The sequence below is a fragment of the Brachyistius frenatus genome, unplaced genomic scaffold (genome assembly GCF_029030835.1).
Source record: "Brachyistius frenatus isolate BFR_SWC_R1_liver_20210118 unplaced genomic scaffold, ASM2903083v1 Contig_1, whole genome shotgun sequence".
Classification (NCBI taxonomy): Eukaryota; Metazoa; Chordata; class Actinopteri; family Embiotocidae; genus Brachyistius; species Brachyistius frenatus.
Window position 1 is genome coordinate 4,979,090 of NW_027210600.1, and position 26,978 is coordinate 5,006,067.

The 26,978-nt window shown below is 40.9% G+C and overlaps 1 protein-coding gene across 1 annotated transcript in view; it reads right to left on the minus strand.

Moving 5' to 3' along the window:
• pcp4b (Purkinje cell protein 4b) overlaps positions 1-26,236 on the minus strand; it is a 39,033-nt gene extending 12,797 nt beyond the window's left edge. The window contains exons 1-2 of the mRNA XM_069708997.1: positions 26,037-26,236; positions 910-961 (exon numbers count right to left, since the gene is read on the minus strand). Of these exons, the coding sequence (XP_069565098.1) occupies positions 910-961; positions 26,037-26,045 (61 nt within the window). The 5' untranslated portion in view covers positions 26,046-26,236. The remainder of the gene's footprint in view (positions 1-909; positions 962-26,036) is intronic.
• Between the last annotated feature and the right edge of the window lie 742 nt (positions 26,237-26,978).

Consider the following 26,978-nt stretch of genomic DNA (forward strand, 5'->3'; position numbering starts at 1 on the left):
CATGATTTGTAACACACTTGGTGCATGGAGCTGATCTTTATTTCCCCTAGGACCCAACTGATACAAGCAGTCTATCTCTGCTCAAGGAGGCAATCATCGGAGAGATGCATTTCCAGAAGCTGATGGTCATCTCACTTTTTGCCTCCCGCTGTCTGTGTTGTTTTACCCAGCTGAGTCAGCACATTAAAGTTGAGCGCGAGCTGAAGCTTTGCCAAGTGATTTATGAGAAATTGTATAGCCATACAGTGTATGGCCCCAGTGAGACGCACTAAACCTTATTAACAAGTTGCAAGTTGATTTGCAGTCAAGCAGGACATGTGCTAAAAATGTTTACACTGCACTGTGCAGTGTGTTTGTTCTGGACGGTGAGTTATTACCGATAACTAATAACGTCCAACATAAATGACACACTTCTCAAGATCCTGCAGTCACATGCTCATGACACGAGGGTGCCGCATATGCAGAGAATTTGATAAGAAATGACAAATTAACTCATTCAAATGCTTTATTAAATGCTCTCCATGTCATGCAAACGATGACATGCCACTCTGAACTCTTGTAAGAGCGTGACTGGATCTGACGGAAAGCCCCGAGGGTCATCTGTGTGTTTGTGTGTGCGTGTCCTTCAGCCCCTGTTACTGTCAATCATGTAATATGTGCCTTTTAAAGCTCATCGTAGATACATCATGTACTGTAAACGGTGGCCCACTTCCCCTCCCTCTGTCTCACCCTCTCTTCACTTCACTCATTCCGTCACTGTCTCCCCCAACGTAAGCTGTCGTGATGCTGGTTTTATTTTGAAAAATGATGCAAAAAAACAAAGCCCCCAAAACATCATGTTGCAAAAGGAAATCACATCTTTAAAAATACATGTCATAATGTAACTAAAGAGTTGTTGTTGTTTTTTACCTTGTGCTCCAGAGGTCTTGTTGTTGCCAGCAGCTGCACCAGATCCTTGTCTCTGCAATGCAAACAACAACAAAATAGACGACTTAGCAATGTACATTTTCTTCCAAATCAAATCGAATAAACTTTAGTACAACAACAGATGATTTCCATCAATCTTGTCTGCACATCCAAATGAGTTGACTACGTTCCACCGCTGTGTGCCCTTTAGTGATTAAGCCTTGTCCTCGTGATTGTTCTGACATCTCCTGGAGGCTGAGCTCACATAAAGCCTCTTCTGGAGTCCTTCAGCCAGCAGGGTCCTTATTCTGACCTGGGCAGAGGAGACCCTGCAGGCTGAGGGTCCCGTGACAGTGAACAGGCCTATTCACATTACACAGTACCCGAGGTGTCCCTCTTTACTGCGACTTTGCACTAATCCACTGCAGAGGTCACGAAAGTACGGACACGAGCCAAAACAAATGACCAACAGGTCCCACAGGGCTGCGTTTTATTGGACTCATTTCTCCAAGTGAAGGAAGTGGAAAAGGTCCAAAACCAGAGCGTTATATAAACTGCCTTATCATCTTTCTTTTTTTTTCATCTTGAGGATTTATTTGCTTTAATTCCATTAAAGCCTGACCACCAATTTAAAAGAAGATATACAAGCTCCTTATATCATTCATACTGCTGCATGAATACTTGAATACTCAGCTTTGAATAAGCGCTTAAACTTCAACAGTGAGAGTTCACAGGAAGAAGTCGGGGAGAAATAATAAATTAAAATTCTAAGGTCATATAGTGCAAGTCTATTTTAGTGAATAAGGTCCTATCATTTTACATTTTAAAAAATTTGTGACAACTTTCATATTACATACGCTATCAAAACAATTCATACCACTAAAAGTATATATTACACATGCATATCATTTTCATATATTCTTTTAATACAAAGACATGCATCCATGAATGGTGTGTGTGTGTGTGTGTGTGTGTGTGTGTGTGTGTGTGTGTGTGTGTGTGTGTGTGTGTGTGTGTGTGTGTGTGTGTGTGTGTGTGTGTGTGTGTGTGTGAGAATTTATCTTGATTGTACAATGTTGGTTTTGACAATAATTACACACACGTTCTCATTAAAATTCACTCCACGTCACAACAGACAGAGGTGCTAAAGTACACAGACTGATGGATGTAAACAAGAAAACCAGTGAGTGTATAGAAGAACCAAACGTCTTTTCTCCACGGCCTGAAGGACTGTCAGGTGCTCTCTTGCTCAACAAATGACTTTAGATGTGATGTTGCGTAACGGTACATAGCCACACTTAGCTGCTATAACACAATGATTACACTCTTGCATACTAAAACGGGAACATTTGTCTAAATGTCACCTTTCATTATCCGACAGCCATTTATTTGCCGCACCATATTACCTCTGTATTCCAAACAAATTCGCTTTTCTCTTATTAAACTACAAATAGGAAGCTGATCTCCAGAGATTTAACACCCAGACTGGCTGTGTTAATGTATGTATTCCAATTTTTTTGTGTGTGTGTGTATTTAAAATGAGAGTAAACACAAGGGAACGTGGAAAGTTTCACCTTTATAATGAGGCGTTCACTGTGTGAATCTGACTGATTTATACTTTGCGGTCTTTTGGGATCCGACAGGTAGCGACAGTGTTTGAGGCGTGACAACGACAAAGCAGATATTGTATTGGAGAAGAGCACAGGAGTGACGCTCCATCACAGTGAGCAGATTAGGCAAAGCTATTCTTAGAACCATATTATAGTCCTGCTTTTAATATGCGGCAGAGCCAGAAAGAGAGGAGGTATCACAGTATCGATGATAAAGAAAGCTGAGGAAGGATGGAGAAGAAAAGGAGCAAAGGTGGACTGAGGAGAGGAAGTGAGGAGGAATGGCTGTGGTGAGGAGTTACATCACAATCTTCTTATTCATCACTCCGTTTAAAGAAAAAAAAAAAAAAAACACCTACAAAAACCACGTGGTGAGGGAAAGACAGTGATTTGGGTTAAACTGATCACTTGAACCGTGTTGTGCATTAAAGTTACTACTTTCAATAGATTTGACATCTTTGTTGTCATGGCAACACGAAAAGTGATTTTAAGGAACTGTCCCTACTCGTGGTTGGTAATACGAGATGAACCCAGTGTTAGTCAGCCTCCGTCGTCATCACGAGTTTGGCAAAACGCCAATACCACTCTCATACACTTCCATTATAGTAAAGCTACAACCAGCAGCAGGTTAGCTAAACATAGCACAAAGACTGCAAATGGGCAAAAGGAAGTCTTTCCTTTTTTTTCCCCCCAGCTCATATAACACATAATGGGAACCTGGAAAAGATGTTCCCCAGCTTTGTATTTGCTTAATATGACATGAGCCACTGTGGTTAGCGTTGAATTGGGTAAGAGTCCGGGTTAGGGGTGAGTTGGATACGACTCTGGTACGCTTCCAAGGGGACGAAAATGAGGGGGGGGGGGGGGGGAATCCACCTCCTGCACTATATACTCTCGACTTATATGCACTCCTATAAAGCTCACATATTTTCTTTTGGACAGGTTAAAATGATCTTACTGCATTGAAAGATTTTATTTCTTTAGTTTTCACAATTTTTAGCAATCAATTACTGATATGCAGAGAGCTCACCACTGTTCAGAGGGATTGCAGCTAAAAGCCTGATAGCATCAAATGATCCTCTTGTTTGCAGCTCCTCCATAATCAGCCCATGCTAATTAATTCAGTATTGGCTATCCCTGTCCCTGGGCCTGTTTTAGGGACCGCCTTGGACGACCATTTATCTTCACAGTCATGACCAAAGTATTCGCAGGAGAGAAAGCGTGCAAAAACTCTAAAATCCAACAATTCGTCTCTGCCACACACAAAAAAAAAAAACATTCAGTATGTACATACATTTTTACAAAGTCAACACCTTAAGGAAATGTTTCCCCCATGGAAACTCGCAAAAATTGTCCAAACAGTATATTGAGTGAGAATTGATGTTGCTTATAACACTTTTTACTGTGTGATTTCCATCTGAAACCACACAGATTGGTAGAAGATGGAGAGTCCCCATGCAATCAGTGAGTCAATTTGAGCTTGGCCATGTTTGTGCTGGAAAGAAAATATCTCTCATATGAAATTACTGCACAAATTACAATGTCACCTTATCATCAGCTCTTCACAGTTTATTACCAGCTGGCAGACCATTTCACAGTTTGGGTTGTCATATGCATTGCCGGGGTGGGAGCTGTGATGATTTTTCCTTCCTACAGTGAGGAGGAGGGGATGGAGAGAGGAAAGCGGGATCAATACCTCCCTCTGCAGTTAAGATGTACTATGCAAACATTGGCACTGGGAAGATAAATGACCAGAATCAAGTCTCTGATGGCCTCCTCTGTTTGAGAGGGAAAAGAAAGAAAATGGAGTACAGAGGGAAAGTCAGACTTTCAGTCTTTGCAGTGAAATATATTTCTGGAACCTGGTGGTCGTAACAAGAAACCAGTAAAAAGATAAAGGATGTGATTTGGAATGATTATGCTCCAATTATATTTCCTCTTCTTCTTCTTCTTCTCCTTCTTTTCCTTCTTCCATTTACAGGTTGAAACTGGGCGGAGCGTTAACGCCATCAAACATACTATGTATTGGGACATCTTTTGGACAATCTTTTTCTTGATAATAAATATTATGGTAGTATGGATATTGGAGCGAACAGTTTCTCATTCTTTATACAACATCTCCTGACTTCCTCTTTTGTTCCTGTCATAATTACTACAACCAGTAGAGGTGCATTTTGCCCAGTTTGAACATTGGATTAAAATAATTGGATCACAACAGCTTCTTGAACCTGCTAGTAGGTTTCATCGGCCCCTGCTATAGTCCATATGTTTGGGACAGATTTGTGATTATACCCGCCTTTTCAGTAGACTGATAACGTTCAAATCAAGTGGCTTACAGAAGATAAGTAAGGGCCTTCATCTGTGTAGTAATATATCCTATTGTTATTATCATCGGGGCTTGATGTAACCTTGGTGTACTTTCCTCAGCATTTTGAAAATCTGTGAGCTGAACATACTATTCAAATAAGTAAGATTTATTGGTGTTTTATTGAATTTCAACCATTTGATATTGATTTTTTTTCTTCGTCCACTTTGAAAAAATGTATAAGGAAAGCACCGAGGAGACTGCACAGTAACAAAGCAGACAAAGGTAATGGTTTAATTTAGGTAGAATGTATCTGGCCGCCTCCTGGGGATTTTAGCTCCAGCTACATTCACCGCAACCTTTTCACAGCTATTCCCCTGCTCGTTCAAAGCTTTCCAATTGGTCACGTCAGAAAGGTTTCCACGCTGTAATAGCTGAGGAGTCAAGAAGGCATCTTGTTATGTGTCCTCTTTTCTGAGCTTCTCTCTCTGCATTATTAATCCAATGCGTTTCAATGAATTTCAAACAGCGTGTGCTGCGCTTTGATGCTGGCGAGAGGCACGGGTGGTGAGAGTACGAAGCATCCTCGGTTGCTCAGAGAACAACACATTCGCGCCTTTTGGGGAGAAACGTCTAATTTGAGGCTGTTCTTTGATGCAATTCTGAATTTTAAAAACTCATTACTTGAAGTGGGAGATACTGTACGTGCGCATAACACTGCGTGCTTACCTGTCATGCATATCAGTGATACCTGTTCTCGCTTTTCATTTGTCTGTCAGGAAAAACCTGACGTGAAACGACCTGTCAAATTGCTTCGTTGTGTTTCACATTACAGTAGTACACAGCTGAGCTGTCCTCCAGCCCCCCTGCAGCTCCAAACAAATATCAGAACCAGATAAGAGCTCAGATTTGTTCTTCCCTGTTACTAATCCGAGTTCAAAGAGAGTAACCAAGTCTCTCCAGCAGCGTTTTTGTAATGGCCATGAAATTAGCTGCTTCCTGCGTTGGAGCTACTGTAACTGCTCTATCACAATACAATGTATGTCTCCCAAAAACCGCTGTAGCACCAGCTTACTGAAAGACAGGAGGCCGGTCCGATCGCACTGCACTGCACTGCATCAGCACCCTCTACAAACAAAACTGCCCTCAAGCTCATTCGGTCGAATTCTCCATGTTTTCTTTTGGAGCTTTGAAGTTGATGCAACATTGCAGCATAGTTATGACAAGACCAATTGCAAATACTGCAATTTAAAAATAATCATGGTTTATTCATCACCTTCTTATCAGTTCAGTGGAAGATTCATCAACACTGTTATTGACAGTGTTGTTGTTGTTTTTGTTTTGTAAAGCAAACCAGTAGCATCACATTTCAAACTGATGAGTTGGCAATCATAGGTGGAGCTCCTTCCTCCTGTTTTCCTGTTCAGTTTTTACATTTGTTTTCATTAAATCAATTAATTCTTTAGTCTATGAAATTAAAATGACAGAAAATTTGTGTTTTGTTTGCCCAAATGATAATCAGTGTATTTTATACAAGACAAAGAAAACGCAGCAAATCTTCGCAATTTAGAGGGTGTAACTTCATTCAGTTTTACTTGAAGGATGGCAAATACTTGATTATCAAAATAGTAGCAAATTATTTTCATATCTTTTGAGGAGTGTTTTTCAGCTTCAAACGGTTTATAAATTTAATAAAGCAGGAACCAGCAGTCTGCAAGAAATCCATCACATCACCTTGTTTTTCTGTGGGTTTTGCAATCTGTTAGAATGCTTCAACTCGATTGCACTTTCAGTCATCAGTGAGAAAGGGTCACATGCACAAAGTCATTTATTCAGTCATTAACACTAATATTTCAATATGAGGCCGGCCACAATTATTACATAATCGTCTAATTACGATTATTTGAGCTCACCTCAATTATTTTAGAATCGTTTCCATTTATCTCTATAAAAACAGCTAGAAACTAATTGAAATGTCATATTTCCATCATTATTTTCACTATAAAATAGTGACTGCCAACAAAGCGGCAATCAAAAATGGCGTCACCCATTAATTTCTGAACTGCCATTGTGAAACCTTAAGTTTGGATTTTAGCCGTCGCCATCTTGTATTGTGGAGCCAGAAGTGACCATATTTGGACCAGCTGGGGACGAGTGAGTGGTGGAATCAATTCTTCATGCACTTAATGGCTCTAAAGCATATTTTATATGTTTTCATAAAACTGTTCAAACTTTTGCTTGTTTGAGTCACCCATAGTAAAGTCACTGACCTACAAAATTACAGTGAAGTTGATGCTTTATGAATCTCTCCTGTGAGACAAAATCACTGTAGATGTAAGTGCTGCTCAGTCACGATAATCATGTTATACTCACAACAGGCTCTGCAAGGTTGAACAGGTTACGACTTGGCTCAAATTCAAGACGCGACGTGGGGTCATTGTGCTTATGGCGAGAGTGCTCAGCTCAGCACAGAGGTGATGAGAAACTATAACAGTCCCACAGGCAGCAGAGAGAGGCGGATCCATTACAGCTGAGCAGCTCTGGAGCCGAGCCAAGTGTAAATTGCAATAACAGCAGCCCGATGAGTGAGATTACTACGGGGGAACGGGGCTATCCTCACTGTGCACATAAACCTGCACACGCTCACACCGGTGTACATAACAGTACACCTGTAGACACACCGGGACACATGCGTACACACAGACACACAGCTTCCAGCACTGTGAGAAATGGAAACAAGTAGATGAGAAACCAATCAAGCAGAAAAAAATAGTAATTACATGATACTGACGAGGGAGATGGCGAGAAGAGAGATACATATTGTGCGTCTCATTAATCATTAACGGACTCTGAGGAACACAAGGTCAGCAAACAATGTTTTGATGTGTGTGTGTGTGTGTGTGTGTGTGTGTGTGTGTGTGTGTGTGTGTGTGTGTGTGTGTGTGTGTGTGTGTGTGTGTGTGTGTGTGTGTGTGTGTGTGTGTGTGTGTGTGTGTGTGTGTGTTTTTGTGTGCCATTAAGTGAAATACACACACAATCTGTGGCGTACACTCTGCAAACTCCACAGTGGCTGCATCAGAATTTGTGCCTCAAGGCTTTCAATTAGGACACTATAAGGAGAAAACATAACACACACACACACACACACACACACAGTACAGACAATAATACATGCACGCACACATTCCTAAACATGGGGTGAGTCAAGCAGAATAACAGAAGATCCAGAAGCATATAGTGTAAGCACATTGCACATCAGAGAAATGTAAATATGTTTTATCTCTGATTGGGCATTCATCGGGGGAACGGAGAGGGAAGAGAGCGAGGAGGTTTTATTTTAAAAACATCCTCCTCCTTTCATTCTGCTGAGAGCGAACCTTTATTTTCCTCACTCTGTTATCTGCCCTGCAGAATAGGATGCAGAGACGAGCTGCTACTTTGAACCCGACTTTTGTGCGATCTTGTTTTTAGTCCATGTGTGCTGAATGTGAGTGAAAATGAAAGCAGTTCAATTCAGTTTTCAAACCATTTCTTTTTCAGGGGATGTCCAAATTAATATTAATTTATGTCCAAAAATCAAGCCTGCAGTCTGATTTAATCCTCCTGCGGTTACATCTTAATAAAACAGATCCACGTCGACATGGAGCCTGAAAGTAGTGCATTTACACAGTTTCCACAGTTTATACTTGTGTTTCTACAAAGAACATGAATAGTTCAACATTTTGGAGAATACGCTTGTGTTTTTTGGGGGGAGAGTTACAACAGCAGACTGATATCACACGTACACACACGTATATATATATATATATATATATATAAACTCTAGCTTATGATATGATTAGCTTAGCCTGCAGACTCGGAACAGCGAGAAGAAGCAAGCCTGGCTTAGTTCAAATGTAAAAAAAAAATCTGCCTGGCGACAAAAGCAACTTCTTGCAGCCTTGTTGAGCCGAGACTCCAGAGAGCCCCGATGTCATGCTAAGCTCATTGCTTCCTGGTGGCATCTTCAAGTGTAAAAGGTTGACGTTTTACAGGATCAAAAATGAGAAGTTGGGTAGTCACAGTGACTTCATGTAGTTCTAGTGGCTAACTGTGAAAAGTCACTTTTACACCTAGTTTGCATAACATTCAAATTATGTAAACAATATATAACTGTTAGCTTTAGAAACGCTGCTACTGTCTTTATGCTAGCCAACTGTAAAGTGCCCGTAGCTTCAAATTTAAACCTTCAGTGTGAAGCGTTTGTCTCCACGTCTGCACTGTCGACACGTGCCGCTGTAAAACGGTGGATAAATTATTCCCAGCGTCGGTGAGATGACTCTATCAAGATGTGATCCTTTCAGTCCAATGACTTTTAGAGAATCTAACAGAGCCGCACGTTTAAATTTTATCCTCCTTAAATTGAACATAGGGCTAATCTAGAAAATAGCTGGTTGAGGTTTCTGGTGCGAACGCTCTGCCCGCGGAGCATACACAGTTTGCATTCATCCAGCCAGAGTGGAAATGTCTCACCAGACATAAATTTCAAACCTCTGTATTCTGTGAAATACAGAAAGATTTACATGGCGAGGTTTCGTCAGCATTGTGTCACTGAGGCCTTAATGTGACAGAGGTTCATTTACACGTGTCATAGCTTTAACTTCCAAACATTATAATGGTGTCAATCTTCAACTCTCGCGTTAATCCGAGCTCTGTGAGAGAGGACGTAGTCCCGTCTGACACATTGGTTCAGTGTTGCTTTATAACATTACAAATTCACTGGTGCATAGAAACATATCAACACTCTCCCGGAGAGATACATGTGGAGATGCCTTGTTTCCATGACAATGACATGTTCATGTCCTCCTCGAAGGCACAGAACTCTGCTTCTGCTCCCTTTAAGGCGACGTTCGGTGTGTGGATGCTGCTTCTCTGCTGAAAGCACGGCAGAACGCTGTTTCCCTCTTGATACTCTAACCTCACTCTCCTCCTGCCTCTTCAGCTCTTCACAAATCAGCCTGCTCATCTTCACTGTGCAGGCAGTGGGTGACTGTGTGCACTCTTTACTACTGGTGGTGTGTGTGTGTGTGTGTGTGTGTGTGTGTGTGTGTGTGTGTGTGTGTGTGTGTGTGTGTGTGTGTGTGTGTGTGTGTGTGTGTGTGTGTGTGTGTGTGTGTGCGCGCGCGCATGCAGGGTTGTGCGTTACAGACCACTCATCTGTATGAGCTCCATTGGCAGTTACATAAACCATACTGTCATAAGGGCTACAGGGCATACTGAAGCATTGCCAAATCAGTGCTGGGTCAATAACTCCCCACTGCAGATTTTTTTGGATTTTCTTTCCTTTGCTGGGCAGCCAGTACACGTCTGGTTGACGGTAAGGAGGAAGTGGGTGGATTTCTACTCTTGCACTGCAGCACGTAGGTCAGTAATTACCATGAAACATAATGACTGAGTTTCCCTGGGACCTTATTTCTCTGAAAAGACAGACCGTAGGTCGACTACAGTAGTTAGAACATAAATAGAGGCATTTGACAGCCACAAAGAAGCATGTATAAGGTTGATATGTATATAAGCTGCCAGTCCAGATATGTACCTGCATGGCATCCTCTGCACCTCTGGCACCAACAAAATGGCAGCACACTATTTAATGATGACACCCCTCATTAAGTTTTTAAGTTTTTCTCAGTAAACTGTTTAATAACATTTGTTATGCTGAAATGCTCTCGTGCTTTTTCCACAATTGATTCAGGGAATATACCTCCAGTGGGTTTTTAGGAAAGTGGTTTCTGTTAGTCCTCATGCTGATCCTGGGTGTGGTAATGAGCAGGTTAGTATCTTTTACTTTCAATGAAGTTCCTCAGCGCAGACAGGTCGACCGAGGGAGCTCTCACACCTGTCTTGTTTGGTCCAAACCTTTGGACTTCCCAGTTTGGTCTGAGTCAAACTACGAGGTGTGAAAGGTGCCTCGGACCACGGCGCGGACCGGGGGACCAAAACGTGGTCTGACCAAAAGAGGTGGTCTTGATGAAACTAAACTACAGTTTGGTGGTTTTATTTTTGGCCCCATAACAGGAAATTGAGGCATTGTATCATCACTCATTAAGTAATGGAAGAAGTAAAAGAACCGTAAAAGATGTAAAAATGAGCCGTGGTAGCACATGAGGACAAGAGAAAACTATTCAACTGTAATTTGGTCCGAACACGAAATCAAACCTCGGCTTAAAAAAATACATAAAATGCTGAAATTTATAAGGAAAATAAGTGCCAGTCATAACACCATGAATATGATAATAATATAGTGCCAACAAAATGGATCTGTTCTTTCTTTTTTCTTCATTCAAAAGAGAAAGGCTGAACGTCAGACGCAATATCAAGTATATGAACGTAGGTATGTCATGCAAAGTTCTTTAGTGTGCTTGCAAAATTGCAACGTAAAACCAAACTGAACCAGGTCAAATATTTACAATGGAATAAAAAACATGCACTTTGATTTGGACGTCAGTCTGGACTTACAGGTGTGAAAGTGTACTGAGGCTGTGCTGATTTGCTTGTCACAGACATTAGCTGTTTTACGCTGACTGGCAATGCTCAGACATTTGCGCGGTCAGCCTGGCGCACCACACGGCAGAGAATCTCAGCTGCACGCGTCCCATTTCATTAGTGGAGGTGATGATGTTAAGATGACCCCCCCCCCCTCCTCTAGTCTATTAACTAACAAATGAACTGCTCTCCTATCGTGCTCACAACTGCTGCCGTTGTCGAGCCACCTCAGCATGGTGCACATGCCCGTCGGTGTGTGAGACACGCATGCGGTTGTTTTCCTTCCATTGTATTCATCTGAGGTTCAGGCGGGGGGGGGGGCTTTAGGTAAAATTAGGAGTCGATGCAAAAAGCAGGCCAGCTGTCATGAAACCAAGGAGCCGTTCCCGGAAAAGCTCTGATCAAACCTCTCACACTGACTCACAAACTTATTTTTTTAAATCCTACATTATTTTGGGGGATTTTTGCTTTGCAGCAGTGAAACTCTCAGCTCTCACATAATGCAGTCGACACCAAGCCCAGAAGTGCTAATGCCTTTGTGGCCCAGATACAAATTCTGAAACCACAAAACTACAAATAACTTTTAGAATAAAAAAAAAATAATTTGTTTTCTTCCTAATACAGCTGGTGCTGTGGTGAAAAATACTTTTGATTCACAGCAGTTTCCACTGAGAAGAGATGAAGGAGAGAGCCAGTGGAAAAGAGGGGAAAATACATTGCAACTCCGCTTCAAATTATTTTTTCAAACTCCCGTCTGTTACACAACTTAATGAGGCTTGAAATTGGCGAGATTAGATTTTTCTGTGTTTCTTTTATTAGTGTGGGTGTCACCAGTCTCACGGAATTGGTTTCCTCACTTTGGGATTGTACAGCACGCTGCCACAGAGCACATTGCAGTGATGAAAGGAGCAACAAACTAACCAGCAGGCCAGTAAATAAATGAGGGAGTTCCCTGTGATCAGCTGGGGGTTTGGTTCAATCAGCCAGCTGATTTACCAAAGCTGTGCAGCGAGAGAATGAAAATCTGTTTTCTATTTAAATCACAAGAAAAGCTGTCTGCCAGTGATTGTTTTCCCACCAATGTTGCTTGGTTGAAGGACTTAAAGGAGGCAGATTTCAGAAGATTTTTACTTCATTTAAAGAGGCAGTTTGACATTTTGGCAATTATGCTGAAGACTGTACACTGAATATTAAATTGCTGCCAGCAGCTGGTTCGCTCGGCATAAAAAGGAAGCAGCTGTCCAAAAGTTTAAAAAAAAATGATCTTCTTATCAACACCTCTAAAGCGCAACCAAATGACCATGTTATATGTATAGCTGACACTGTTTACACCAAGCGGAAGCCAACAGTGGATGGTGGTTTGTGAACGAGCGTTATGAAGCCTTGACTTCGGATTTTGGCCGTCGCCATCTTGCTAGTTAAAAGTGACTGTATTGGGACAAGCTGGTTAAAGGGCTAGTGGTGGATCTGACTTGATCTGATGAAAACCCGACAATACTACGCCCCGCCCACCGATATCCTTAACCTGACTGCACCACAGGCCTGTCAATCAAACAGACACACCCCCAAAAACACAGCTTTTTGTGGCTTATTTTCTAATTAAAGGCTGAATTATTTTCAGATGAACTGCCAGAAAACTAATAAGAAGGACTTCAGCTCGCAAAACCAAAATAACTAGTGGAAAAAATTTATTGGCTGCAAATTTCAATAGAGAAGTTGAATGGGAGTCTATGGCGCTGGAGGCTTTTTGGAGCCAGCCTCTAACAGCACTCGGTGGTGTTGCAGCTTGAGTCTCTTCTGCATCGGCCTCAATTTTCAGACCCGAAAGCCACATCCACTTTTATATACAGTGTTTGGGTTAGACGAACACATAAGTGTAAAAGTGTATTGAACTGTTCCTTGATTAGAAGGCAAACATCCTTTTAGCTTTACTAACATAGAATTTTACTTTAAGGGAACAATCTGCTCCTTCATGGCTTCTGCTGCTAACTGAGTAAAAGTCCATTTCAAAAATGATGAAAGAGCTGCGTTGCCCATCCCATATCAGTCTATGGATCTTGATCACAGAGGAAAAAAAGATAATAATGGTAATCATTTTGAGCTTCGCAGTTCGTTCTTGACCACGGAAACAGAAGTTGACACAACAATCTGACCTCAAGGTTATTTGTGTTCAAGCTTTCAACCAACATCTAACTTGAAGCAGCTTGGTCAACAGTAACTTCCAATGTCAAGAGTGGAGTGTCGTAGAGGAGTCCTTAAGGTGCTGAGAATAACTTCTATATGACAATTGAGTGATGCATCACATTTTGGTTTTCTCAATTTAAATGTTGCCCTATCTGACCTTTGTTGCACGTTGTCACTCGTGCCAAATTATATTTTAACAAGCTGATGTTGTTGTCACATGGCAGTCTCCTGTAGTTTATCAGATTAACTCTTTTGTGTGGAACATTGAAGCATCTCAGATGATATTGTGCATGGAAGCTTCTTAGTTTGTTAATCTCTAATAGCTGATTCATAAGCGTGGCAGGCATAATGCGATGATTGATGCTTTGGCTTCGGCTACTGGCTCAGCAACACTGACCATTTTGGGCTGAAGAGCTCAAACGGGCTCATTTCGAGGCGGGCCAACCTGTTGGCTGGCGACTACTCTTGTTGTTCCGATCCGAGGCAAGGGCCCATCAGCTGTGGGTGGGTTTGAAGGTGGGGGGAGGGGGAGGGGAGCATCCACGTGACATAGGACCACTCGCTATGTAACCAGGCGACCCAGATAGCGCTCCAGCCTGCCTTTGTGGGCCAGGCAGCAGGAGAGTAGCTTTGCAAATGAACTGAGAGGAGCAAGGTGTTCAAATTAAGACTCTAATTATGTGGAATGATGAATCTGTCCTCTGTTTGTGCCATCCCAACAGACGCTGTCGGATAGAAACATCCAGCAGAACAACTTCGCGGGGAAGTGACGGTGGGAAGTGATAATAATGTGAGAAATACAGTCATAGTTTAGATAATATGAAGAGACGCTCAGTGAACTCCAAAACACCAAACATTTGGAAGTGTAGTGCTTGATAATTACAATGATGGCAGAGTAGTGCATATAAACGAAGGGTGAGGAATAGGGAGAATAATGAAATGACACTGTTCATTTGCTTCTGAGGTTATTTTAAGACTTGGCAGCTTGTTCTGTCCAAGACTTCCCTGCCACACTCACTGGCCATTAAGAATTTAAAATGGCAAAAGTAGGCCACAGACAGTTCGAGCAGAAAGAACATGAGGCCAAACCGCCTCTTCTTCTTTCACTTCTTCAACTTTAGGGCAGAGACAGATGACTCGTCGGTCTGTAGAAACCACCAGCCCAGGATCATGAGCATTTTAAAAAGGGTTCAGTCCAAGAGATTTCTCTGAAGAGGGAACAACAGAAGCAACTAAAAGCTGAAGGATGCGTCCAAATTTCTTAATTTTTTGGACTAATAAAACAGTTTCTCTAAAGCTGCAAAGGGAATGTGTTGGCTTGTGTCTGCTCGGACAAGGGAGGTTTTGGACAGAATTGCTTTGAGCAGAGACGCTGATAGAAAAGACTCGTGGGACACGGGATAAACAGGATTTCACTGCCTCCATCTGAAACCTACCCACAATGATAATGTCTTTAAATTTGGCCCACGAGCTAAAGTTTATTAAGCACTGGCAATCTGTCCAGTGTGTTGTTTATTTCAGTTTATGTCTTATGTTTATCAGGAATAGACCCAGAACCTGTTTTCATATTTTGGCATCGATATCCAGGAGCATAAACAGTAGCATATGGATCTTCTGAGCATTCAGGGCGCAGGTCAATCCCAAATTAATTAAGTGTCGAGATGCTGGATGACAGACTTTCACTGTCAGCTCGTGATTTATCTCTGCTTGTCAAGCAAATCCATGTTTCATCTCCGCGCCAACTGCTACAAATCTCCTCTCGCACTACCAGTTCGTCTCATCTTTGGACTGAATCTAAAGAGACACAATGTAAACTTAGAGCAGCAGGTTTTCTCTTTCCTTGAGCTCCTTTAGAAATAAGCACACGTTAGGCTCCATTTAGTCCATAATGGGGGAAAAAAAGAGAATCCCATCAATAAGCTTCAGACCAGCAGCTGCCTCGGCCCTCTCTGTGAGGTCATTAGAGATACAGCCTGAAGGAAACTTAGATTAAAATCACTTCTGCAGTTCAGTAGATTTAAGTATTTGCAGTCAGGTTATAATGAGCACAAATGTCACTTAAACAACTTTAATGAACCATTTATATGTGTTTTAATTATAGAATCAGAGTTGTCACATCCCGACAGACACCCACTCTCTGTCATCCATCTTAAAGGACGATAAGACATGCTGGTAAAAAAAAGAAAAAAAAAGATTTAATGAAAAGGCAAATGGTGTATTTCATGTCCTCCACACAGAATCAAAACATATCTTCTTTCTGTTGTAGCTGTTTGCACTTCTTTGCTCTGCAGCTCATAATAATCAGCAAGAATAAAAACACGGGCCATCAAACAACTAAAGCTGCTGAGAGGAAAGTTCAAAATGGTCCGTGGAGTCAAAGTTTGCTGATTTTACACCTCAAGACCTAGTATAACCTCTGGTAGACACGCTTTACCCATCATGGGGAAAAAAAACCAAACATGCCATCACAACAAAGTAGACATGACCTTACTTTAGGCAATGAATGTCCTGAATGACAGGTTCAATCTGGAAATCAAACTGCTCCAATGCTCACCAGCCTGGTTCAGAAATCTCACCATCTGCTCCCCAACACAGGTGTCTGGTTGCGGTTGTCAGTGCATCCCAAAATTGAAGAGCGTAAAATGGAAATACCAGAGTGTACCTCTGGTATTTCCATTTTACGAGACACAGCTGAGAACTGCTGTGGCAACATCTAATACCATGTATACCACTGTAAAAATCATCCATTCAAATAAGAAATTAGAGGTTTTTTAGTGCTTACTGCATGATTTAGGTACTTCTCTTTGTCTTTTACCTGCATGACAGGTTTCTCCTTGGGGGCCACGAAGTGAAAGTTTAAGCTTTGAGTTGGAGTGGAGTTGGAACACACTTAAGCCTGAGGCAGTGGAGAGAAAAGGAAATCCAGCATTTGAAGTTTCACTGCTTTGCTCAAGAGCACATTGCGAGTGGTGATGACTGAGGGAATAAAACAGCTCTCGTATTTATGATCCTCTAGCCAGCATTTATCCGGATATCTAAACTGAGGGCCCCGCAGTCACAAACCTATTTCTGTTACTTCTGTACTTAATAGATTGGCCTGCCGACCCCTGCGGTTTCTCTCGGTCTGGGATCTGTGGAGTGTGAAGCCATAATGATTTTGTGGGAGGAAAATTTGCAGCTTGCAGCAGTAATGTCGCTCTGCTAATTCAGCTGTTCCCCACCCATTCAACTTGTAAGGTGAATGACTGAAATATAGACACCAGCATGCAAGCACTGCTGTTGCTGCTTCTGCTGAAATGTGTGCTTTACATGACTGTGGTGCATGAAGGGAGCAAAGAAGATGGTGGCTTTTACTCCACAGCAACGGCACCTATTATCGAACCCTGACACATTTTATGGCTATCAAACTGTCCTTTCACATTCCCATCTGTTGTGTTACAATTTGACTATTGACAGCTAGTATGTTAATGTCCTCCAACAACATATAGGTCTGAACATTTTTAAGGTTTTTACTATTTTAAATTTACCATAAATTGTCTGTCATGTCATGTCAAAGCAAACGTGTAAGAGGATGTTGTTGTTTTTTTGCATGCACAGTTTAATCTGACAGCAACTCATCCATCAGCCACAGGATGAAACCACCTCTGTAAACACCTTCCAAACCAACAGGGTTAATAAAGATGTCAATTCATTTTATTGATTCACTTTACATTGTGTATTGGCTGTGTAAGATGCACAAACTGAGGAGCCGCAGCCCGTCAACCTTGAGTACACAGCTGGTAAATTTATGGCTGCATACTAATCAGACAACAGCCACACATGCATTACAAAAACTGTTTTCATCCCTCTCTCTTAACCACCCAGTGTGTAACAGTTTTACTGTGCATTCGGCACCAATCCAAGTGATTTATGATGTTGTGGTTGAGTAAATTGCCGTTCAAATCTTCTCTGCTGTTGATAAAGATCGTGCTGGTTGATGGAGTGTTTGTTGATTAGACTCACGAGGGAAACTAAACCGGATAGGAATCAACATACAGATAATAAATAGGCTTAACTCAGTGGTGTGACTGTTTTACAATAGAAATAATAGAATTAAATTGACTAAAGATTATTTTCAAGCTTTTAATTTGTAAATAAATTTAACAATTTACAAGCTCTGGTTAGGTTAAATGATTTTATTTTCAATTGGGACAAATAATAATAATAATAAGTTAGTTCAGTTAAATTTAATTAATATAACACCAAATCACATCACAAGTTATCTCAAGGTACTTACTTTAGCAAAATTATTAAAGAACCTTATGATTGTATGTTTAAACTGTGTTTCAATAAATACAAGAAAAAGAGAAGGGACTGACATTAATGAAGACATTTTTAGTACATTCTCTTATCTTTATATAAATGATTTTAACTTGAACAATGAGTCTAACTGTAATCACATACAAATACACACAAACAACACAAGACATTTCACTCAAAACCACAAACGACAACCTAATGAAGATGCCTGAAGAAAATTCAGGGATTACCAAAACCAGACAGATTCATCCTTTGGGCAACATGAATGTCTGTGCAAAATGTCACGGCAATCCATCCGACAGCAGCTGACAGCTTTTGTTCTGAATGGATCGACTGACCGGCAGCCAGACAGAACAGCTGTAACGGTCTCCGGCATTAAAACCACATCTACTGAACAAACATCTGTAGACATACAGTTAAAATGTTTTCATTTTTGGTGTTGATAGTCCATTAAAACAGTAGCAGACTGACAGCAGTTAGTATTTATTTTCCAAAGTTAGCATTTTACTCCATTTACAAAGCCGAGCCAATTTAACCATCTGTACCATTAGAATGAAAAACAATCTTTCCAAGTGTCCATCTGCCTTGTTGGACAGCGTTTGAAAATTTGGCCATGCAGGCAGCCGCACAGCAGATCTACACAATCCCCAAAAGTCCCCTAATCCAGCAGTACATGCTCTAAAGCTGCTTAATATCTGTACACAGGGGCAGACCCATTCCTGTTGGTTTACCAATCTGGAGAGACCAGGACAGACTTATTTTCCGTTTTTCTTAGCATGAAAGCAGATTTCTACCCTCAGATACAGTGTGAATTTCAAGGTTTTGACATCTCAAGTGCCCTCAAAGGGGAGGGAGAACCAATGCTTAAACCCAAAGAGGAAAAATGTAGAGAGTGACAAAAGAGAGGGGGGGGGGAAGTAATTCCTCACATCGACCCGGGATAATGACAAAAATGAAAGTGGATGCCATTACTGCCACTACTTTAATAAACATGATGCATCAAGCTGTAGCGGATAATGCATTTAATTTTGTCTGGAGACCTTAAGACAGCAGATTTATTGCAAGTCTGGTTATAGTTCAGACCCAAAGCTCGGTGTTGGGCCTCTTGAGTGACATAAAACAATCCAATCTGAGGAGTGAGAGGGTGGTGATGTGTGAGGGTGTCAGTCCGGCATTACAGAAGACAAATAGAGAGGATGCAGAGTTGCCGCCTCAAAACCCATATTGTCTGGTTGTTGGATATAGCTGCAGAGGCCATCCATGGAGAAAACTTTACTAAGAGTTTGGAAATAATTTGATAAAAAGCAGCAAAACTAAAGGGAAATCTAGTGTTGATGAGTGGTTCAGTAAGCAAGCCTTAAGTCTGTGAAGCTATGGAGAGATGCCTGATTTGTGCCAGCTATTAGTGATGACACCATCACTGGTCCCTGGTTGGGGTTATTTTGGTCTAAGTACTTAGAGAAATTGCAATCTCTGCTTAAAGTGGATTAAACAGCTTTTTCTGTCATATTTATGCTTCCTGTTTGTGGGCTGTTGAATTCAGCCAAGTGCAAAGTAAGGCAGGGTTAACTATGAGCGGCCTGAATACCGCCTACGATTTCTCACTACAGTCATCCACTTAAGTGAAGACTTTTCTTATCATTAAAAACTCAAAATCTCCAAAGAAGCTGGTACTTGTGGTAATGATCTGACAGCCAATCAAGGGTATGTTTATGGCCATTTCTAATCAAGCTAATTAGCATGTCTGTCTATTCCCTGCTGAGCCAACTTGTTCAAAAATGCTAGCCGTCGCAAAAATTTAAGGTGAAAAAAAAACAAAAATTCATATCTACCCTCAAATGCGCACACACATACATACAACTTTCCTCATTCTTTCTTCTGAACACACCCACCACATCGGTGTTGCTGCTTAAAGTTAAAGCAGTGTGTAACAACATGTCTTTGATGTTAATTAGCACAGCAGAACATGGATGGGAGGGGCCAAAGTAAGATCAATAACATCTAAGAATATATTTTGAGATAAATTTAGACACCGTCTTCAAAGCGCTGCTCCATCTGCCCTCACCAGCACTGATGGAGCTGTTGTGACAGTGACAGTAAAATACATTGAACTAGGCAGCTGTAGAAACTAGAGATTGTTTGCTGCTGTATGAGTTGCTTCGGCTTGAATATGGCTGAGTTATGAGTCAGTGACTGCAGAAATACAACAGCAGAGTGCCAAATTGTAGTTCGAAAATACCTATGAGTCAACGTGAGTTCAAGCACTCTTGGAAATGTGCTGAACTCTTTACAGTTGCTTTTTACTGTGCAAACCTGCAGAAATGAACTGGGACCATTCCAGAGAAATCTGTGAAAACATTCAGTGATTTGTCGGTGTTTCCATGTTCACTGGAATTTATAATCCCACGTTCATCATTAGTGTTTTTAACAACAGACGGCATTGCTTCATTGTAAACGATTTTTGTATTGTTTGCTTTATGGGCTTCCTTTAAATTTTTCATTTAGTGCAATTATGTCTTTTTTAGCAGCAGAACATTAGGACATAGTAGAGAGATGTGTAATCAAAGGGTACATCCTTTTTTAGTTAAATGCATCCACATTTTCCTTATTTGCATCTTTTCCTTGCATCTTAGTTCCTCACACTCAAGACATGAGGAGAGGAAACTAGAAATATCATCTGAGGTGTCGTCTATGTCTGATGACAGTAGAATAGCTGAAATACTTGTCAGTTTGAGACTTTGTTGTTTTAGATTATGTATACACACTGTTCAAATACTAATTAGCGCTCCTTGCACCGTTGGCACAACGTGGTTTTTATGCGTCCCCACTGGCGATAAGATAATCCTCTATTAGTCCCGCAGTGATAGCCGCGAACTTGTGTTTTCAGCCTGTCTGTCCAGCCATCCATCCGTCCTGTTCTTTTGAATGCGACATCTCAAGAACGCCTCGAGGGAACTTCAAACTTTGTAGAAAGATTCATTTTGGTACCAGGAATGAACTGATTAGTTTTTGCGTGTCAAAGGTCACAGATGAAGGTAACTGTGACCCCAATTCAACCAGTTCTCATGAATATGATCTCAGCAACACCTGGATGGAATTTCTTCAAAGGTGGCACAATCTTTCACTTGGCCTCAAGGATGAGTTGATTCAAGTTTAATGGTCAGACTTAAAGGTCACTGTGACGTAACGGCCCTCATCTGTCCGTCCCTTTCTGGGAACACAATATCTAGAGTACAATTTTAAGGCAATTTTTCAAATTTGTCACAAATGTTCACTTTGCTTCAGCAATGAACTCATTCGATTTTGGTGGTCAAGGATCAGACAGCACATTCGTAGCACTGTGACCTCGTGTCTTTCCCATTCTTGTGAACACAAAACAGGAATGCCTTGAGGGACCACAAACGGCCACAACTCAATAATCAATGTTAATTATGAAAAACTTGACACAAATTATTATTATGCTTTTCTTTATATTACTCAAAACAAGAACTGAGGGGCGGAAGGAGATTATATTCCATATTTATGACATACTAAATTGGTGACATTACTCTTGGGTATCCATCTAGAAATTGAGGTGATTGTATCGATCTTCTGTGCTGTCAGGATTGAAGTTGAGTGTGAATCATCCAGGTTTAAGACCTGGAGGCTCCTTTGGAGCAACATGTATGTGTTTGGACAGGTATGCATGTAAACTACAACTTGAGTGGTTAGCGGAGACATGCAACCGAGGCGGTAATTCTACTTTTCTGAGTGACGAAGTATAATCAATCATTTTTCCTTTTCTTTTTCAATATGTTAAGACTGCAGTGCAATCTACTTATAGCTACTGTATCTATGTTTCATTGTATGTAGAAATAAATAGTATATATAATTTAGACATTATCTATCATCTCTAACCTTCGGAACAAGATCACAAATTTGTATTACACGCAATTAATGTTATTCCTTTTGATTTATCTTCCTGAATGTTAAAGTAAAACATGAATTAACAACTTTTCAGAGAATAAACAAGTATAAAACATGCTGTCAGTTAGGAATGAACACAAAATAGGTTACAGTGTAATTAAATCATCCACTGTTTTTGGGTTCATATTTGGTTTGTCTTCCAAAATAGCACGGTCTCGAGAATACCTTTGATTATCTAACTTGATAAAATTTGATTGTAAGGACATTATTTGACTTTGTTGAAGTCATCTTAAGTCTTGTTTATATGTATGCAAACGTTGCCTCTGTCACCAGCTCAGTCCCAGCTGAAGAAAACAAAATCCCAGTCCCAGTCCTCCCATGACAAACCTGAACCAGGATGGAGACGATCATCTTCACACTGATCATTATTACAAGCGCATGCTGTTTGTATGCAAAACCTGTCTATATCCCAACACCCAATGCTCTGGACAGAAGCTCAGCATTATTGCAGAAGACACCACACTGACCTTTTTTTGTTTTGTAAAGCACTTTGTGCTGCAAGGCCTTTGTATGAAAAGTGCTACACAAATAAAGTCTGATTCACCCCTCAGCGATGAGCTGGTGGAACAGGTGTTCAGAAGCTGTCCCCATGGGAACAGTTCAGGATGACTCGGTCTCTACTGGGATGGCACTGGTTGGAGATAGTCAGGAGGAGACTATGTTACCTATGAAAACTAGGTTATTCATATACATACAGGGTGGTAATTATATTTACCTTTTTTTTAATGTTGTTGGATTTTGATAACAAGCGCTTTGCAAAGGACGATGTTCCTGAAAATGAAAACACCATTCAGAGAGCTATCAAAAAATAAGAAAATGTTTGCCTTCAGCTGCTGTGGCCACAGCTGCAGAAATGGAAAACAGGTCCCACTATTTCTAAAAAGTGATTAATGCTCTGAAGAACCGATTACAGAGAAAAAGGCCTACAAAGACATCCGAGATGCCTCATCTGTGTATTCATGTAACTGCACTGTAATAACCACGAGCATGTTATTGTGATTAGCGATTACTGTTTGCTTAAGACAGTACACGTGAAATATCTACACTGAAAAATACTAGTCATTTGTTTTAAAAACCTGAGGTATACAAGTAAATGTAAATATTTCATAAATGGCAAAAACTTATTTTAATGTTATTGTTAATACTGTGCCCTAAAAAGATTATAAGCACATGATTTTAATGTTTAATTTTTGATGCCTTAATCTACTTTATATACATTAAGGGGTATGTAATAATGGTTGAAAAACGGCCTGTGCATTTAAGGCTTAATTATGACTGCATTACCACACATTCAGGTGTGACATTAGTAGGGCTGACTCACCGCTCAGACTTATGCAGCATTAATGTCATATAATTGAAAGTCGTAGCTATGAGCAACTGATTTAGAAAAATGTTTCACGTTAGTCTTTAAGTTCCAAGTCAGAAATACCTAAAAAAAATCAACGACAATATCGCCATCTTGGTAATATAAACTACAGGAAGTGACAACAAACGATGGATAAAATAGTTGTGATTCCACCGTAGCTGGCAGTTATCATCAAGTTGATTTAGCAAATTTAAAAGGAGTATACGTAGGAAATTCATGGCAGCATTACTCAGACAGTGCAGTCATTAGGGGTATTAGTAACGAGTGTGCCTCTACTGTTAGGACAAATGAACTGTATGGATACGGCCTATTCTGAGAGGGTTTGCGAAGTTTAGCTTCATCTCACTGAGTCCGCTTCACATTTCTCATTTTAATCAGAACGCGGCTGCTGTGTAATCAAGGAGAGTCGAAACCACGTCAAACCGGGAAACACAAAACCACTCAGACAGGGAGCGAGAACACACAACAAACTGCAGCTTAAGACATCAGAAGCCGGAAGACAAACTGTCATGATGGTTAGCAGCTGTGTCAGTAGCTTAAATCCAACTCTGTATCTAACAGAAACGTATTAAAGCCTCTGAGTCAGCCATTTTCCTCCATCTGGGGCACCTGGCAGTTTTCAGTCTCTCTCGTCAGCTCGTTCTCTCCTCCTTGACATGAACACACTGACAGAAGAAGCTTTGGGGACTTTTCAGTAGCTTGGGTTTAAAAAGGTGTTGTTTTTTAGGTTGTTGATTTGTTTCATTCACCAAGAGACAAAAAGAGAAGGGGCAGATGTAGTTAGAAAACTGGAGTAATATTTAAGTATTATACTTCTGAATGGGTGTGGATGAAGGGAGGAAGAGGGAGGTGGGGAGGAACAAGGGCGGGGAGGGAGCACTGCAGTGCTGACCACTGTGAGACTCATCCATCCAGAACATGCTGAGCTGCTCTGCTTCGGGTACTGGCTCCAAGTCAACTTTGGAGACTGAATATCTTCATGACTTTGATTGAAAATAATTTCACTCGGCAGAGAACCTGACAAAATACGTAGACTAAAATCATTTCACATCTGTCCACCACTGCCCTCTCCTCCTCCTCCTCCTTCTCCTCCTCCTCTTCCTCACCGTGTTCCTCTAAAACTTGCACCTCCTTTAATCAACAGGGCAGCGTCTCTTTACTTTGCACATTATTACCAAACAAAAGGCTCGGGTGATTTCGCTGCCAGCAAGGGATTCAATTATTCAAAAGCTGTGATAGCTTGTATTGTGTGTGCAGCCTGATTTCATCCTTTACTGAAGCAGCCAGTGAGAGACTTGTTATAAACCGCTTGCAGGGAAGTAAAGGTGAAGTCTGCCGCCGAGCCATTTCAGGGACTGACAAACTACATCCCCACTAGACTGCAGGATTGAACTCTGATAGAGCTACTGTCTTCGTGAAGTTACACACTCTTAACATCTCAGACTTACCCTTTGTGCAAGCATTTGTCTTTTCCCGACTTTAATATATGCACAGTGAAAAACAAACACAAATTGATATATAGGCTTCTGGAAAGCAAATATACGTAAAGCAGCACAAACAAGAATATTCCCACATGCACCTAAATATCCCTTTCAAGTGATTCAGTTAATGTTAGTCTCATGGTCCTATAATTTGTAGCAGAATCAAATATCACACTGCTACAGAAATTAAGAACAGAAACATTACAGTAGTTCGCTCCCCTCACAACAAAAAGCAAGTCAACAAGATTTCTATTAAAATACATATTAATTTGTTTTTAATTTAAAAATGTATTATTTTTATTTATTGTTTAAAATAACTGCAGGACTTTTACTGAGTGACTGAACTGGAGCTGTCTCCGTCACTGCTGCACAGAACTGAGGTGTTAGCTGAAATTTTTGTTGATGTCCCACAATCTGCTGATGACCGGGTAAGGACATTTCAAACTCTGACAACAACTGAAGGTGTCACAGTAGTCTTACAACAGTGTCACTCAGCTGACAAGCAAAAACAAAAGGATAGTTGTCAATTCATCAGCTCTTTTTAAGGCATTGTCAGCTGTCAGTACTGTTATGATCATTTTGGGAAATGATAAATCCAAATTAAAAGCTCTCCATTAAGAAGAGCTATATATATCCTCCTCCCTCCACTTTCAAATGAATTGAGCTGAAACATCTGTGACTGTAGGGGATGAGGAGAAAGCCCGCGTGCTGTGGGAAAACCTAACAGCAGTTTTCCATTGCAAGCTGAACCCCCTGTGATAGAGCTTTCTATACCGGGGACTGCTGACTACTGCTGGAGACAAACCTACACCACAGTTAGTCACCCAAGTGTGTGTCCACCTGCACTACCAACCACACACACTAAAATAAATCATCTGCAAAATATTTCAGCCCCCTCACTATATCCCTCTAAGAGATTTCACTCACAATCAAAGAGTAAAATCTGTTCACTTCCATCATGCTTTTGAACCAGCGCTCCATTTGCGCCACGTTTTGTTCCTTGTAATTGTTTTAACTTCACTCACTTAAACTATACGTCTGAACCGCTGCAGTATAAAATAAATACAGTTATGAATCGTTCAACCGCTGTCACTTCAGGGGGAGTAGCCCACAGCACATCGATGCGCCCTGGTGTTCCCTCCACTGCTGCCGCCCGGCGCGCTTTGACAGCGCAGCTGTCTGTGGAGCACCTGACACTCAGTAGTGAATCATATCCGCGCTGCAACAGTAAATGTGAAGAAATCTTATCAGTTAAGAGAAATCCGTCGCAACAGCAGCTCGCCTGGCTGTTAAATCCCTCATTAATGTTGTTTCCCTCTGCGCGCTAGCGCGAAGAACGTGCGTAATCGGGTTAATACTGGCACTTCTTTTGTTTAAAAACATTAAAATTGTCCTACCTCGCTCATGATGGACAGTAATGTAGAGGTGTCTCTCCTGCTTCCAGTACGTGAGATGCGGAATGAGAAGTTTCAGCCACAGTGGTCTTTTAAAGAGTGGTTCGCCGCGGACTGGGAAGCTTTATAAAGTGTTGAGCCCAACTCCTCCGTGTCATCACGTCACTAATAAACCAATAGGAATGCCGTGGGCAAATGTGTCTCCCAAGTCACCACCCAACTTCTTCAAGCATGCATACGCTGTGTAAGCCTTTTTCAACATGATCAGCCAAACGGAGCAGTTCTCTCCTGTTGATGAACACCCACTCACAAATGTGAGTGTTGGGAGGCATTTCATGCACCAGTCCTCATGTCATGGATAGAAATTATTTTACAACAACGTGCACCATTGTCATCTCCACCTGAGTGTGTGCACTAGTGAGTCGGTGTGAGCTTCATAACAAAAGTGCTAAAGTCAAATTATTTTAATCTTCCCTTTAAAAAAAAAAGTTTTACAGTTTGTTTTACTTTATTTAATTTAATGGACTTCATTTAATTCATGGTGGCTCCACTATAATGTTTATAGGATTTCTTTACATGACATGGTTATTTGATTTCATGAAGTTTGCTGTGATGTTTGCCTGACAGGCTTTTCACACTTATTATAGGAATAAGTATGTCTAGTAAAGGTTTACTGCGCCATAATAAGCGAATTAGATTTTCTCTGGTGAATTGCAAAACAGCAGCATGTTGAATTTATTGCATCAGAGAGATTGAGCTTTGTGTTTTAAGTTTATACATTTTTTTGTTAAAAGCGCTGGTGATTTTTCAGAATGACTATTTCTAGTAGGTTTTGTGTAATCCTTTTGCCTCAGTCTAACTTGCATGCAACCCTATCCTTTCCACTCCTTTCATCAAATTGTGCTAGCTAATTATCATTTGTCCTCAATCCATAGATCCATTTGT